The sequence below is a fragment of the Schistocerca nitens genome, chromosome 2, assembly GCF_023898315.1.
Source record: "Schistocerca nitens isolate TAMUIC-IGC-003100 chromosome 2, iqSchNite1.1, whole genome shotgun sequence".
NCBI lineage: Eukaryota > Metazoa > Arthropoda > Insecta > Orthoptera > Acrididae > Schistocerca > Schistocerca nitens.
Window position 1 is genome coordinate 456,500,195 of NC_064615.1, and position 17,648 is coordinate 456,517,842.

Below are 17,648 nucleotides of genomic sequence, written 5' to 3' on the forward strand. Positions count from 1 at the left end.
TATCCTAACTTATAGTTTTATTCAGCACACCAATACACTTAGCAAGATACTGAATGAATTGAAACGGAAGGGTATTCTTTGTCTTAGTTACTTTTAATTTCTGTTGGGAGCAACGTCATTCTTTATCGTTATGCTGTAGAAACTTTTAGATTACTTTCTCCAACGCCCTGTCTTTGTCGCATCGTTAGTAGTCATTTGAAAAAAACATTTTTATTCAGGTGCAACCCTGACTTCCGAAAAACGTGAAACTCACTTGGTGAGGGATCTAAAATATACAACAGATAAGCTAAAATTCATGAACCTAAGAACTCCAGCAGTTCTTGCGTACCATAAAAAACATACGGACACCTACTCTCGTAATATAATTGCAGTTGCCGAGACAACACTCCTCAGTATTTGTTCTGAATAATTCCAAGTAGTTTTTGTGATATCTCATATTAGACCACTGCATTGATAGTCTGTTCGCAAGTAAGCGAAGAAGAAGCGTTTCTTTTATTGCTTAGCTTGAAGTAGATATTTCTGATTTTTTCTGAAATTATTTGTATGACGCTATTAATCTGATCATTCTTATGTATTTGATGAGTTAACCATCTTCCATCTCTCATCATAATGATAGTTTGAACTCACATTTCTAACACAGAGGCATCACATCAGCCATACAAACTGTAAAGGAAACGACGTTGCTACGTGTTTTAAAGTAATGACTTTTCTTCCACTTGTACTACTCTTCCACCTTTATGATCTGTGTAACTGTATTTCGAAACTCTGTCCCAATTGGATCATTGTCTCTGACTACAAAATTTTGTGTAGTTTTTTTAGTCGATGGTATCTGACACGGTCTCAAAGAATTTCCACCCCAAATATGATGGTTATTTTGAAAACTATTAGATTAAGCTCAGATACTGGAAATGAGGCAGTGAGTTAAACTGATTCGCTTAGTGTGGGTACTTGCACTAGAGTGTTACTGTGGGTAACTCGCTTTGTTCACAGTGTACATGGGGAGACTGTCAGCGCGATTCCGTAAGCGAGTGGCCGTCCGCACTGACGAGAGGATGAGGATGATGAACGAGCTGGTGCAGGGCATACAGGTGGTCAAGATGTACGCCTGGGAGAAGCCCTTCGCGAAGCTCGTGGCCATGGCCAGGAAGTAAGTGGCAGCACCACCATTTCAGACAACAACAAACAGAAGCAAAGTACCAGCAGACCATTGCTTCCGCAAATATTACAGACCTTAAACTGTAAATGGAAACTCCTTTGCCGGCCGTGGTGGACGGGCGGTTCTAGGCGCTACAGTCTGGAACCACGCGGCCGCTACGGTCGCAGGTTCGAATCCTGCCTCGGGCATGGATGTGTGTGACGTCCTTAGGTTAGTTAGGTTTAAGTAGTTCTAAGTTCTAGGGGACTGATGACCTCAGAAGTTAAGTCCCATAGTGCTCAGGGCGATTTTTTTGGAAACTCCTTTGTTCATTGTTTCATTTTGATATGTCGCTGTACATCAAAGTTATTCATTACTTTCATTCGCGTCTATGACATTTCTTCAGATACGATCTAATTGTGCAGGTTGTAAAAGTCTGGCGGTTGGAATGGATGAATGTACTACCTATCATTGTCCCCTAAGCCACCTTTTGGTTTTCTGCCCTCGCACTCTGAACATGTCTTCTCTTTTACAGGCTATTCATCACGTAATTGATAGCTTAACTGAAGAAAAAGAGATAGTGGGAAAGTTACATTCAAAGATAGTCAGTGAATAAGATTATCTTTGAATATATCGCAGAAAAAGACACAAATGTTAGGTAGCCCTGTCACGATGTGGTCGCAATTCTGAGTGACTTGACTAGTAGCCACCCTGCTGTAGCACAAAGAATGAAGTACCAAGTACATCGATATGCAATGAAAACTAAACGATTATACGTCCAGTCCATAGAGAGAGCGGATAATGTTGAATCGATATGAATCAAGAAAATGAGAAATGCTAGCCATGAGTTCCGTATTACAAATACAGGATAGGGGCCGAACGACAATGCTTACCACATTAGGGTCAGTGGAACCGTAATGCCGGATAATAGCAGTGCAAACGGTGTGATAGCACTGTGGCAACCGATGTCGTTGCTCTAAGCTTCCTATCGCGAATCATGCTGACCAGACCGTGTGGTCTTAGTGCAAGATTGCTCCTGAGGTGATGGAAGGAAACATTTGCGTATAAAAATGGTGGTAACTTCCGCTCTACCACTTTCTGCAGAATGAAGCCGTCCTCGATCAGCGAACGAATCGGACAGGAGAGCGGCTCGCCAAACAGTTTATAAACTTAGGCGCCACCTCCTATTTTGCGTCCACAGTTAGGAAATATGTTCCCTTAGCTAACGAGACTGGGGTGGGGCGGAACCACTGCTGCAGTCTCAGCCCGGAGGGGCGGTGCGGTGCTGTCTTTTGACTTTCAAGTTGGGACTCCTGTTCTCTGAATGAGGAAAGTATTATTGCACTTCCAACATGATGTCGTTCAAATGGCTCTAAGCTCTATTGGACTTAACATGTGAGGTCATTAGTTCCCTTGACTTAGAATTACTTAAACCTAACTAACGTAAGGACACCACAAACATCCATGCCCGAGGCAGGATTCGAACCTCAGACCGTAGCAGGGGCGCCGTTCCGGACTGAAGCGCCTGGAACCGCTAGGCCACAGCGGCCGGAAACGTGGTGTGGCTTCAGCTTAAAATATTAAGTGTAACGGCGCAATTCCTTTAGAGAATTTAACCACTTGTGTATCCTAAATTAATTAAAATGGTGAATGTATAAATTACTTTGCCCTCTTCATTCGATGGTCTTCCACGCAAGGGGACCTTCAACTATGTTCAATGGCTGGGGAAAATTGTGTTAATTACATTAATTTATTGATTTAGTTTTCTGACTTTCTAATTAATGATTCATCTCGTCTAAGACTGCTATCAATGACCTCGGAATTTAGCAAGAAACCTCAGTCTGTGATTGAAACTACTGAATTAATTTTTCCCGGTTCTCTGCGATATGAAGTGGTCTGGACACTCGTTGTGAGCGTGTCATGTGCATTACATAGCTTCGAAAAGTCTTCTTGTAACAAGTTCAACAAGTGTATGCAAACTTATAGTAAATGAGAAAATCAGTGACTTTATGAAGAAACAAAAGCAGTATATACATGACATAAAGGAAATAAAGCACATTTCAGTGAAACTTATCAAATGTTTACGTCTTACACTTACAAAACCCGTATATTCGATTCTGTCAAAATAAGGTTGATTGACGTGTAATGTAAATGAATTTAAGACGGAATCAATACTCCCTTATCATCCGTTCACAGTTTTCTGACTACTACGCGGCCGTCGAGAGGCACAGTTTATTTTACATCCTTCAGCCGTGCACACGGTGTCGTTCGCCCGGCCGCTGAATAAGTCTCCGGCAGGCTCCGATCGCTCCATGACTCTCTTAGCTGTTCTTCGGATTGCCTGACAAGTGTACTATCGGTTTTAACCAAGATTTAAAGTAGGTTTGTTACGACCGGCCTTGGAAAAATTTCCTAGTAAATCAATGCGTCATTTTGTACTTCACCTCGTGTGTCAGTAGCATTCGCTCGAACAGCTACACAGAAACTCGAACTGAAACCCCACAGAATAACGGCAGTGCATCGACTGACCAATTCAGGTACTATTTATTGCTCGATATCTGCATAGCAGCTGACTGTTGCAGTCTCTGTATGACCGACGCGTTGAACATAAAGTTGTTCAGTTATGAAAAACACCGTGTAGTACAGTCACAGACGTATTGGCAGTGTCTGTTCTTACTCTGTCCACCAATGAATAACTGTTGGTTCCCTGAAAAACGTTTGCATTCCGATATCCACAGATCACTACAATACATGGTTTCCTGCTCACATGTTTACACACCTCGCAGAGGCTCTTGGTGTAGCTCATGATTTTCACAATTATAGCGTCGGTTGTTCTGTGAGTTCATGTTCTCGAATAAAAACCTCCATTTTTCGCCAGAAAAAATTGGCAGTTAAGATGCTTTTTGTAAAGCATTACATGCACCATTACTTTACAAAATTTTTGTTTTCACAGTTGCAATTCCGGTCTTAACGACATTATCAAGTGATGTGCTGCATATGCTGAAGAACAAAGAACAGAGTGTATCCCTAAAATGTTACTAAATTGTCATACATACTGTTGTAGTACATCACTTACACTATGGTTCAGTACATGCCAGACATTATAATCCTGTGACATGTACACATACCATCCTTTTTTTTTTTTTTTTTCTTTATTGAGTTTCGATTCCCCCCGAAGGGGGCGGCGGGCTGGCAGCAGCTTAGTATGCCGCTCTTCAGCCTACACAATTTGTTTTAAAAAGATGAAGATAATACATAATAAAAACAGGCGATAAAATCGGAGACTTGAATGGTAACATGGCGGAAAATTGTGGAACTTAAAACATAGAACAAAGGGATGATGATGCTAAGAAAATACATATGAAGCAGACAGGTAAAATAATAGACAATTAAAAAACACGGCGACAGACTGGTTTCTGTTCGCAAGAGACGTAAAATTCACACCCAGCGATAACATGATTTCCGTTCACAACACTTTGGAAAGACGAACAACACTGAACATTCACTTGAACACTGCACTGAAAAGTTGGCAAATATGACATACCACAGCCGAGGGCAGACGGGGGGATCCTGGACAGATGATGGGAAAGAAAAAAGGGGGGGGGGGGAAGGAGAGGAAACACGAAGGGACATATCATCATAATGCCTGATCTTTGTAACTGTAAGAATACAGCAACATCAACCGAGCGTAAGGTTGCGTACTTCATGAAAATGACATAAATTACATAAATATTCACACCATTAACACAAATCGTGATGAATCTCTGTTCTTGTACACTGTCTGCATATGAAATGAAGCAGTTGGCGTGGGGATACATTCAGAGGTCGTATTTTATTTTCTCTTGTCGAAGATAGTACATTCCAGCGAGAACAATAGTAATTTTAGTGCAATAGCATCGTTTTACATTTTTTGACATAACACAACTTTCTGTGTATTGACACAGTCATACAACACAAAGAGACGAGATAGGAACTGCATTTATAGCACAGTGATGTAAAGCGCAAATGTTATTCGTCCTAATGCACTTAGAGCAGCTTAGGTGCTGATACAAGGATTGCAGTAGTAATATTTCATATTGCTGTACATGGATATACGTTGCATGACAGGCATACACTCTAATGCCATCGGCAAATACAGCGACACATTCGGAATCTCATTACAACAAAGAAACGCTGGGACAGGCGACAGGCCTTTATACAGCACAACGCCGCTCTCCCTATAAACTCCTCCAACTACTTGTCTGCTTTCTCATATAAATAACCAACCACATCTGTGTATCCTGACATTCACAAGCTGCTGTATACTGCTACAATCACAGTCTATTTTATAGAGATACACAGCACCTCTGCATGATGGAAAGACTGAACATTCACAAAAGTATGCATGACGTTTCCATTGAGGAAAATATTTCTGTTCCACCTACTTCACAGTAAAAGTTAATGTACATAATTGTAGCCAGTGGATCTGAAAGGGTTAAAATACTGCCGTATCTAAGGAACAGAAGATTTTTTGATAACTTCCAGTCTATTTTATGTGCTAACTGCAGAAGAATGTGGGCATAAAGATACATACTCTACCTTGTTTGACTTAGGTTTATTGCCCTAACGACTTGAACAGAAACGTACGTAGCTTGATTTCACAATATGTATGATACCTACACCGTTTGTTCTTTTGTATGACAACAAGTAAAAATCGCATGTAGTCTCGTACAGTTCACTCTATTTCTATTTTTATCTTTAGAGCATTTTTGTCTTATGTAATCTAATTTAGCAGTTCTCCAAAACTACTGTTCAACCAGTTTTATAAGTGCATCCCATATGGACTTCCCTCGTTAACATTCTAAGCACCAGGGAACTGCACGACTACATTTACGTATTACTTTTACATACAATGTGTTTCTCTTGCTGTAGGTTGATACAAAGACTTGTATTTAATGAGAAGTGTCTCGTTACATATTTTTGTCTGTCAGCAGTGCTGCACTTTGGCTTGTCCTGTTGGATCAATTCCAATGCAAGCATTTTTTGGCCTTAATATATTGTTTCACCAATTGCATTTGTACCATATTTATTTTTTATTGTTATTTTGTCCCCTCTCGCCCAGTATGGGGGCGGAGGTCGGAGCTGTGCGTTCAACCCACTTTATAGCCAAGGTACAATTACAACAGAGGTGAAACAAACGCTAGCATAAAGGTGAGATACTTGTAAGTGAAATACAAATTTTTAAAGGTGAAACTGTTGAACGTTTTTGTATACACGTAACACGGCTTCCTGGTTTTGAATTTAAAACAGTAATAATAAAAAGGTAAAATGAAAAACAATGAGAGCACATTTAAAACTAAATGTAAGACACTGATCTCGTAAAGAAGCACACCACTGTCACTAAAACTGGAAAGACCTGTGCTGGGGAAGGTTGTCTGTAGCTGAAGGGAAGAAGGTTGGGCACTGAGAAGGGAACGAGAATGGGGGCGTAAAGAAGGGGGACTGATGCGAGGTCTCGGTGGAGCAAGAGTGGATGTTAGTAAGAGAGGAGCCATAATTTGAAAGGGAAAAAGGAAGTAGGGAATGAATAGGTGAAGGGGAAAAGGCGTAGGGAAATGTATGAGGTGAACGAAAAGGGAGCAGTTATGAAGTAGAATTTATAATTGGCAGTCTGGACGGACTGCATGGTCTGGGGGAAGAATACGGTTCAACGGCTGTTCGGAAAGGATGTGGATGGTGTGGAGGCTTAGGGTTGGTGTAATATGTCGGTAGAGGCGCGGCTACGTACTAGGACTAGAAATTAGGTTGTGAGAAGCTGTTCAACGAGATTGAGTAGAGGTGGGAAGTTGATGAAATGGTAAAGGATCCACTAATGGACGGACGCAGAAAGCGGAGTGCTTGCCATTCAGGGATGTGAAGGGAGTTATAGTGGGGCACATATCCATCCAATATTTGCTTGGGAGAGAGTGGGTGGATGAAGGGTTTTGCGAGTACACGCATGTAAAGCTATGTCAAAGATTATTACTGCCATGCTTTTATGGTTGGTTGGTTGGTTTGGGGAAGGAGACCAGACAGCGAGGTCATCGGTCTCATCGGATTAGGGAAGGACGGGGAAGGAAGTCGGCCGTGCCCTTTGAAAGGAACCATCCCGGCATTTGCCTGGAGCGATTTAGGGAAATCACGGAAAACCTAAATCAGGATGGCCGGACGCGGGATTGAACCGTCGTCCTCCCGAATGCGAGTCCAGTGTCTAACCACTGCGATGCTTTTATGAATAGCAAAACTACTGTAAGTCCTTTATGACAAATAATATATGCACTTTTAGTTATTCTGCTGTAAATAAAATTCCTAACTCGTCACTTTGTACCCTATGACTGTCTCAATACATACAAAGCTGTATTTTGTTCAAAAAACCTAAAATCGTGCTACGGCACTATGATTAAAATTGTTGTCGCTCGAAAGTACTAAATTTCACAAGAGCAAATAAAATACGACCTCTGCATGTATCTTCGCGTCAACTGCCTTAGATCATACCAGTATGGAAGCGGTGTACAAGAACACCTGTTCATCGGGATTCGTGTTAAGGATGACTACATTTGTAATATTTTATGTAATTTATAGCCTTTTCACGATGTACGCAGTCTCGCGCACGTTTAATGTTGTATTCTTACAATTATAAGGCTCAGATGCGATGATGACATCTGTACATATCGGAGGATTTTAATGCTTCAGATGTGCTGAAGCACAGTGTAAGTGATATGTAATTTCCACCAATTTGCAATATACAGCAAACGTATGTAAGGCATGTTAATACCATTTTATTTGTACACTGTTCTTTATTTTTTAGTGTCTAGAGTACACCACTTAATAATGGCCTTAAGGCCGGATATACAGTTGTGAAAACAAAAGCTTTGGACAGCCAATGGCAGATAGAACATCGTTTAAAAAGTTCTAAATGACTGTGAACCACAGACATGGCAAGTTAATCAGTTACACTACCGATGTTCCGCTTCCAGGAATGCTTGAGTTGTATGGCTGTCGAAAGTTCGACGCATAAGACTTGTAAATTATGACGGCTTAGGAAGGCAGGATTACGGCCAAGGGGACGTGCCACTTTATCAAAGTTCCTAATCGTGCACCCACTACCACAAGTCCTATCAAAACGTTCTCTGTTTCTCATCACTAGTTCGCACCAAACCACTAGAAAAATGATGATAGGGTTGAATGATGATAACACTGTTTTAAGGAAAACTCGATTTATTGCTCTCCAGGCACAAGCACTATGCCCCTAGGTGGACTTATGACACTCCCAATACAGTCACAATCACTCACTTAACACAGTTCTGTCTGAGTTTGCCACTGGTGTTCGGTACTTTAGGGTCGCCCATTTATTATGTAAGTAGCTTAGCGCTCGCTGCTTCGCTTACGGGGATTGTATGATTTGTACAGATATTTTTTGCTTTTCTTTAATCGAATTTTTATGTTGTTCGCAGATTGCAACACCTAAGCTTTTCGCATTAATTAAATCCATAGAAACATGCTCCTTTCCGAATGTACTACTGACAGAAAGAAAGGTTCTGGCAACTGATTTTGTTAATCATCACTTTTGCATTCTTGTATTAATATCTTCACAGTAACTTTCATCCCTTAACACATATTTCCTTACATCTAACCGGGAAGGTTAGTGAAACATTTTTCTTTTTATTTCTAACCGAGAAGCCAAATACCAATTTTCACATATGTAGCTTTAGTAACTGAATTACAATTTCTCTTCAAAAAAATTTCAGTCACTATTTTACCCCCTTAGTGCTTGAATTTACCAAATTTCTGAAGCGCACGTTCTTTATTTTGGACCGAGAATTCCAATACCAATTTTCGTAGTTCTAGATTCAAAACTGCCTTAACAGCAACATATTTTCAAAAAACCTTTCATCCGCTACTTTACCTCCTTCGGGATGGAATTTCAAACAATCCCTTACTAAACGATACCTACAGTATAAAACCAACACCTCCAAATTTAAAGTTTCAGGTTTCCTAAAACATGTATTTTTTTATTAGTAACCGAGAAACTTTGCTTAAAAATACTTCGGTTGTTCTTTACTAATGACTTATTTTTCAAAAAAACTTTTACTTAAATTTCCAAAAATGCTGAAACAAGTATTTCTTTATTTCTGATCGAGGAACTAAATATCAATTTTCGTAGGTCTAGCTTCAAAATTGCCTTAATAACGTGTTTCCCAAATACCTTTCTCCTTTTTTTTCACACCCTTAAACACTAAATTCTTAAATAATGTCTCCAGTATAAGATCAACACCATATACAAATTTCAAGTTGTTGTCTTACCCATTTGGGCTTGGCGTTGATGAGTCAGTCGTCAGGACATTTCCTGACCCCATTAGGTAGGAATATCGAATAATCCCTTATTAAACAATGGCTCTAGTATAAGGTCAACACTATCTCCAAATTTCAAGTTGTTGTCTTACCCACTTGGGCTTGACGTTGATGAATCAGTAAGTCAGGACATTGCCTTTTATATGTACACAGATTATGAAATTTAATCTGATATTCAATTTAGACAATTTTATACGCTATCGCGCACGTCACGCGCCCGTAAGACCCGCTCGACGCGATAGCCAATGTACTGACTAATGCACACTCATTGAATGTAGAACGGGACATTCCCACGCCATCGGTGCTACTTCACCAGAGCGAAGTTTAGTAAGGGTGGATTCGATCTGTTAGGTGCAGGATCGATATCTGAACCCATACACTAGTCAAGCAGTAGTAACTGTATTGGCAGTTCAGATTATACACGGCCCTCTAAGCAGATGCCGCTGACACAGCATCTCAGGTACTAAATGCCACAACCATTTTCTCAGAGTTGTTTTAAAGGCCGCTCCTGACGTGTTTTATTTATTCCAAGATGAATCTGTGAGCCCAGCCACCACACAGTTCGAGTAACAAGCCTTGGGGGTGGTGCAGTGATGGGAGCTGCCCGCCTGCCTTTGGGGCCGCATGCTCTTTCACAGCGTTGGAAGCAGCAGGCGCGTGCGCCATCCTGTACTCTGAAATGTGTCTCGCTGCAGCGAGCTGAAACTTCGCGACGTCTCTTTCTCCGAAATATACACATCTCTTTCCTCTGCCGTAATTGTAGACCACAACAGCATGTTGGGGAAACTGTCAGTTGTAGCAGTTGCACTGCATTGATGATGATGTCGTGTGACTAGGACCTCCCGTCGGGTAGACCGTTCGCCTGGTGCAAGTCTTTCGATTTGACGCGACTTCGGCGATTTGCGCGTCGATTGGTATGAAATGATGATGATTAGGACAACACAACATCCAGTTCCTGCGCAGAGAAAATCTCCTACCCAGCCGGGAATCGAACCGAGGCCCTTAGGATTGACATTCTGGCGCGCTGACCACTCAGCTACAGGGGGCGGACTACTGCATTGATATTATCTGTTGCGCCATCCACTTTTCAACGTTTATAGCGGCCCTCTTCGCTACGAATAAGTTTGACTCAGAATTGCAACCCAGTATCTAAGCTTTTGTATGGGTAATCCGCGATATTAGGGGTTTAAAATAAAAATCCCCTGGGAATATTACTTTATTAGCATAAAATCATTATTGTGGCCCTAGAAAATGCATCTGACCTCGATAATTAAGTTCCACAGCTCCAGGCGTCGATCAGCTTCAGAGAATACTGACTGATAAAACTAACAGTAACAATTACCAGCCGTCTCAATTCCAGTGATGAGTGCAACTCAGACAGCTATAATTGTTATTAAAGAAAAAAACTACACATTCTGCGATTAACTGGAAATAAAAGTAAACTTACTTTTCTTTCACTATATCTATGAAGAAAAAGACGAACTACCGAGCACAAAGAAAATGATGTATCCTATAATGGAAATGACAGTCACTGCACCTCGTAGAAATCTACACTGTCAACACAATTAAAGGCTCACTTTTTCGGAACCCCACATTTATCTCCCATTGCGACACTAAAGTTTTAAATTTGGGTGAAAACTGCCTACAGCGTTCCTCTGTAATGGCGCAAAAACGTGGCGCCCTGCGACGTCACTGTTGGGCACGGCGACGCTACAAACAGCAATGTGCCGACACGTGCCAAAGAAAGGCCAGAAGTTCGTGTGAGTTGTAAGATGAGTTAATGATGTCAGACTGGAACCAAATTTCACCACACTTCTCCCCAACGACAAAGTGGAATGTCACAAGATGGGAAGGTTGTCGCCCCTCCCTCCTTACCCATATTTCATCCCTTCTCTTGGTGCCTCTGCGATGGAGGTCAGGAACGAAACGCCCAGCGTTGAAACCGCGCGGTTCTCTTATGGGTGGACAAAGAAAACAGTTCAGACACATCGCAGCTCAGAATCGACACGAATAGGCTTCAAGCGTTGGGATAAACGGCGATAATGAAAGCAACGGTTCCCTAGTGGCGTTGATTCCGACACTTTCTGCATTCGGAAACGACAGTTCGCAGTGTGATGAGCAAACAGGCCGACAGTCTTTGACACCACCAGACGATTCAGCCATTCTTTAAGGACACTTTGGGGCTGCAACACCAATGGACGCGATCTCACCCATTTGGTATGTAGCACAATCGCAATTTTTGCTCTGGTACGCAGGATGAAACAACTAGGGACCTTTCAAAACCATTCGACGAGAAACAGCAAGCGGCGTTTATACTTTCTCGATCCTCCTTTTCGCGCCCTGTTGGGGTGCAACATTGACACGTGCATGATGAAAACGGCAAAGGGCGCCCCTGAGACCCTCCAGTTCCAGAACACCTTCAGTACCACCCTCATACCTTTGTTCAGCACTTTAAAAGTGTTCATGTAGCGAGACAGCGATTCACGGATTCCTAGGCGCCAGTGTCACAGGAATCCCTTTCGATATCCTTTAGATTCTGCCTGTGGACAGCAGGTGCTAGTTCAACTACATACCACCACTTAGCTCAGGGTCATTGAAATGGTTGCCTATCACATCGGTGCATAAGAATCAGTGAACGACTGTCTCTTTACAGGAACATTATGAAAGTGCCCAACAAAAGTGACCACCGGCCACCGAGCGTGTTTCCCAATTAGGGAGAGGTTGCACGCCCGCTCCGCCCCCGCCCCCCTTTCATGTTTAACGCTGAAGTTTCCCAGCATCATCTTTCATGTGGTAAGGATTAACGACACTCCAAACTCTTTGACTACGGGTTTTCAGTCAACGTTTCTACAAAAGCCTTCAAACCTATTGTTAGATGTCAAACTGAAGGGAAATGTCGCACATGTGCCATTTCAGATCACAGAGAGGGCTGTTCTCGATTTCCACGTCACATCGCACCGCCAATTGTTTTAAGACATCTTGAAGCTGCCAATCGCTGACAATATGGATACAGTACGCGTGATGGAGGCATGAAGGCCAACGGTTTCTTACATTTCTTATCTCCATAAGATTTAGTTTCTTTCTCTCATATACAACGAGACGGAAACTCTACATACAGTTGTGTGTTGCTTGCAGATCTGAAGTTCACAAACTATTGCACGTGGCTTACCTGAAGAGTGTTATACTGGCATCCAGTGTGTTTATAGAGAGGTCTGCTCTTCTGGTCACGCTCGCAGCTTACTTTCTGGGTGGGAAAATTGCCGGACCCGAGCAGGTATGACTGCCCGTTTTAGCTCCGAATTACTTCGAATACCTCTGCCTGCAAGAACCTACATTTGTTCTCGTATGTTTCAGATTTTCGCAATCTCTCAGTTCTACAACGTGCTCAACTCGTCTCTGGCCCTGTGGGTGCCGCTCAGCATGTCCGCTCTGCAGGAGGCACGTGTGTCCGCCCACCGTATTCAGGTAAGCGCAGTCCACGTGTCTGCGAGCTCTCCTCAACATTTACCACCATCCCTAGTATACCGAATTTCTGTTCGTTAGATGCTAAGGCATACATGCGATTCTCTCCAGCACTGATAGACATCATAATGAGTGATTGTCATGGTAACAAACTGCAAACATTCTAGAATACGACGCAAGAGAAAGGAATAGTGCTTGTGAGCCAAAGTCTTCACTAATCAGTGTTGAATATAGCTCTTATGCATAGGTCCACGCTCCGAGGATACACACAGTAATTTATTCATTACATATATATTGTATATTGCCTGACATATGAAATGCAAAAATGTGGAAGCTTCGTCGGTCATAGTAACAATGATGGCTTTAGGAATGATAAGGTTAGATAGTTTAAGTTTCAGACGAACCGTAAATATATATAGCTTTGTGACAGTTTTGGGGCTTTCCTATTTTGTAGAAATTCTCAGCTTTGACAAAAACTGATGAACTGTGATTCATAAACTTAGTACATATAGATTCGCTGTTGGAATAATATCCTCTGACAGTTAAAAGTTCCTCTTTTGTATTGTCACTTGAGGCACTTCAAATACGTCAAGCCTGTCTAACTTTTATGCCAGTTTTATTAGGAGAAAATGTCTGGAAAATATTCATCCCGTCTCTCAAGCTACACTCCTGGAAATGGAAAAAAGAACACATTGACACCGGTGTGTCAGACCCACCATACTTGCTCCGGACACTGCGAGAGGGCTGTACAAGCAATGATCACACGCACGGCACAGCGGACACACCAGGAACCGCGGTGTTGGCCGTCGAATGGCGCTAGCTGCGCAGCATTTGTGCTCCGCCGCCGTCAGTGTCAGCCAGTTTGCCGTGGCATACGGAGCTCCATCGCAGTCTTTAACACTGGTAGCATGCCGCGACAGCGTGGACGTGAACCGTATGTGCAGTTGACGGACTTTGAGTGAGGGCGTATAGTGGGCATGCGGGAGGCCGGGTGGACGTACCGCCGAATTACTCAACACGTGGGGCGTGAGGTCTCCACAGTACATCGATGTTGTCGCCAGTGGTCGGCGGAAGGTGCACGTGCCCGTCGACCTGGGACCGGACCGCAGAGACACACGGATGCACGCCAAGACCGTAGGATCCTACGCAGTGCCGTAGGGGACCGCACCGCCACTTCCCAGCAAATTAGGGACACTGTTGCTTCTGGGGTATCGGCGAGGACCATTCGCAACCGTCTCCATGAAGCTGGGCTACGGTCCCGCACACCGTTAGGCCGTCTTCCGCTCACGCCCCAACATCGTGCAGCCCGCCTCCAGTGGTGTCGCGACAGGCGTGAATGGAGGGACGAATGGAGACGTGTCGTCTTCAGCGATGAGAGTCGCTTCTGCCTTGGTGCCAATGATGGTCGTATGCGTGTTTGGCGCCGTGCAGGTGAGCGCCACAATCAGGACTGCATACGACCGAGGCACACAGGGCCAACACCCGGCATCATGGTGTGGGGAGCGATCTCCTACACTGGCCGTACACCACTGGTGATCGTCGAGGGGACACTCAATAGTGCACGGTACATCCAAACCGTCATCGAACCCATCGTTCTACCATTCCTAGACCGGCAAGGGAACTTGCTGTTCCAACAGGACAATGCACGTCCGCATGTATCCCGTGCCACCCAACGTGCTCTAGAAGGTGTAAGTCAACTACCCTGGCCAGCAAGATCTCCGGATCTGTCCCCCATTGAGCATGTTTGGGACTGGATGAAGCGTCGTCTCACGCGGTCTGCACGTCCAGCACGAACGCTGGTCCAACTGAGGCGCCAGGTGGAAATGGCATGGCAAGCCGTTCCACAGGACTACATCCAGCATCTCTACGATCGTCTCCATGGGAGAATAGCATCCTGCATTGCTGCGAAAGGTGGATATACACTGTACTAGTGCCGACATTGTGCATGCTCTGTTGCCTGTGTCTATGTGCCTGTGGTTCTGTCAGTGTGATCATGTGATGTATCTGACCCCAGGAATGTGTCAATAAAGTTTCCCCTTCCTGGGACAATGAATTCACGGTGTTCTTATTTCAATTTCCAGGAGTCTATTTACAGTATTTTTCATTTCCTGCCATTGCACAAGAAATATATCCATTTGCTGTTCATGCTTTCAGCAAATCATTGTAAAATTTTCCATTACAACGAACTGCAGCACCCATCCCTCGACTAACATAATTTGTAGGTAAGTTGTTTAGTTCCGCTACAGTGTCTAAGCTGTTGCCATCACCTCAACAAAACTCATCCCTCCATTGTAATCGGTGTCACCTACAGAGAATTTACAACTTTTTCTGGAGAATTTTTTTATATAACTGGTTCCATTAAGAGGTCTATGCCGGGAACTATTTCTCATTTTATTTGGGTCGTAGCAACCTACATATGTCACACCAGGACCTAGCCTCTGTAATACAGTCCTTTTCCTGTGTCTTGCCATAATTCTTCTTTGAGTGCGTGAAGACGTATTCTCTTAATCTCCTAGAAGTAAGCATTACTAATTACATTAAGGATTGAACTCTCTTCGAAAAGGGAACCAGGCTTCTACCCTGTTCAATGGATGTCTCCCAGCCGTCCGGGATGCTGAATTCTAGGTTTTCTCTTTTTTTTTTTTTTTGCCAAGGTCTCTACCACATTATTAAGGAGTCTTGGAAACTCGTCCTTTAGTAATGATGAACCGCCACCACTGGCAGTTTCTTCTGAGTATCCCAATTTTCTTTTCTAGCAACATTTTGTTTGTAACTATAATACCCATTTCAAATAAAACATCACTACAGAAGTCGCTTTAAAACAACATTACGGAACATGTACGAGAAACGGATAAATGTGAACAAAATCTGACATACAATTATCTACAATGAACTATTCTCTTAACACTTTCACTCACGCCTACAGCAGGACATTAAGTGAGCTACACAAGCAGACCTTTTCAACGAAGAAGAGGTTTCATACCTAGACACAAGTGCTTAACAACAATGTACCATTGTTATAAGGTATGAAGCCAATCCTTGTGGTGCACTAGTCTCTCTAGAACACTGCATTCCTGTTTGAGAGTAATGAGAAGAGTCTGTTCTGTTAAAAGAAACGAAAATATGTTCAGAATGTCATCCCCTCCCTTTTATCACAAAGTCACCTCGGTTAAAGGATATGAACACATGTCTACCAGTATTTCAGTATTCTCTTAAACTGCTAGGTATTAAAGAAAAGCTGTTTCATGCCACAATGTTAAATAAAATAGGTGTTTGATAAGATTCTGAGATATAATACGAAAGGAAGCTTCCCCCAAAGTGCGCGTTTGATTGGTATTTCCTGCTGAGCAACTCTAATGTTGCTGTTTAAAAGCGATCAGATACACATAGATGGAAGAGTTGGAATTTTATGTCCCCATTACCCAGAATTATTAAAACTCAGTCAAATTAATTTCACGAGGAAAGTTTTTAGCTTGGCAAAAGCTTTATAGAAGAAACGTTTCTGCCATTGGATTGATATGATTTAGGAAAACTATGGAATAATCACACAGGAAATCGAAGCCTTTTCCCCAACATGCGATGTATGTGGTGAATAGGTGGGTCTTGTTCCTTTCGAATGTTGATCGTAATATTTACGATGAAATTAAGGTTTATTTTTGTACCAGTTGTTCGGGGAAAGCGCCACAGTTGTACCTGCGGTATCCTTCTTAGCGGCGTAGAAATTTCACTAGCGTCACCATACATTGCGAATTACTCTCAATACTCCGTCTTTTCACTAGTCATGAAAGTATTACTGTATATTCTTTTATAACACCCAATCTCCAACATAGCGAATCTCAAAATGTGATATTGTTTCCTATGTTGAAAATTTCTGAAGGGTGCAAATGGAATTTATGATGAAGAATTAAAGAAGTATTAAAATTCAATTATTTATTTTGATAAGTTTTCCTATATTCGCTGTGCCGTTATCAGAGACATAAGCAGTGATTACGTCCGCTGCAGTGATAGGAATGAGAGTACTTAACAGTTTGCACGACATGTAGATTGGTTGGAAATTATTTTCACTGTGTCTCTCTCCACCTTGTTAGATTTCTGTGCGAGCTTTTCGTTCGTCTACTCTGCTACATTTATTCAATAATCGGAAAGCTTCCCTGGAGGCTATAGTTTTCGTATTACCATTACATCATAAAATAATCAGGAAGAAGATAAGGGATCTAAAAAGGTTAATGAAGCTAAAAAATTCTGGAAAAACCCTTTTAACTGTCCTAATCGAAATTGTATAATATTCAGTGATTACTAGATTCGATTGCATATTCAACCATGCTCGGGTCTTAAACTGAAACCGAATTTGCACTTCAGGCGGGAGAATGATGAACAATTAATTAAAATTATAAAAAAATATAAACGAGTTCAACACATACCAGTTGTCCATTGGACTGCGATATTTCATCGTGAGATTTCACACGCTGCCATCAGTCATCAACATGGCTATAGCTCACATACTGAGATGAAACATTATGTAAGAAAAACCTTAAAAATAAACATTCAAAGCAATAAAAACGTGACACAACGTTCAATAAGTCCACCGTAAGCGGATGAGGAACAAACCTTTCTTACAAAAAATCATCAGCTCATAATACTGCGTAAACAGTCTCATTGCTCCAGTAATTCGTCAACAACA

At 42.3% G+C, this 17,648-nt stretch overlaps 1 protein-coding gene across 1 annotated transcript in view; it reads left to right on the forward strand.

Annotated features, from left to right (window-relative positions):
- LOC126236340 (ATP-binding cassette sub-family C member 4-like) overlaps positions 1–17,648 on the forward strand; it is a 218,559-nt gene that overhangs the window by 67,564 nt on the left and 133,347 nt on the right. Inside the window, exons 7-9 of the mRNA XM_049945566.1 lie at positions 991–1,147; positions 12,641–12,779; positions 12,860–12,970. Of these exons, the coding sequence (XP_049801523.1) occupies positions 991–1,147; positions 12,641–12,779; positions 12,860–12,970 (407 nt within the window). The remainder of the gene's footprint in view (positions 1–990; positions 1,148–12,640; positions 12,780–12,859; positions 12,971–17,648) is intronic.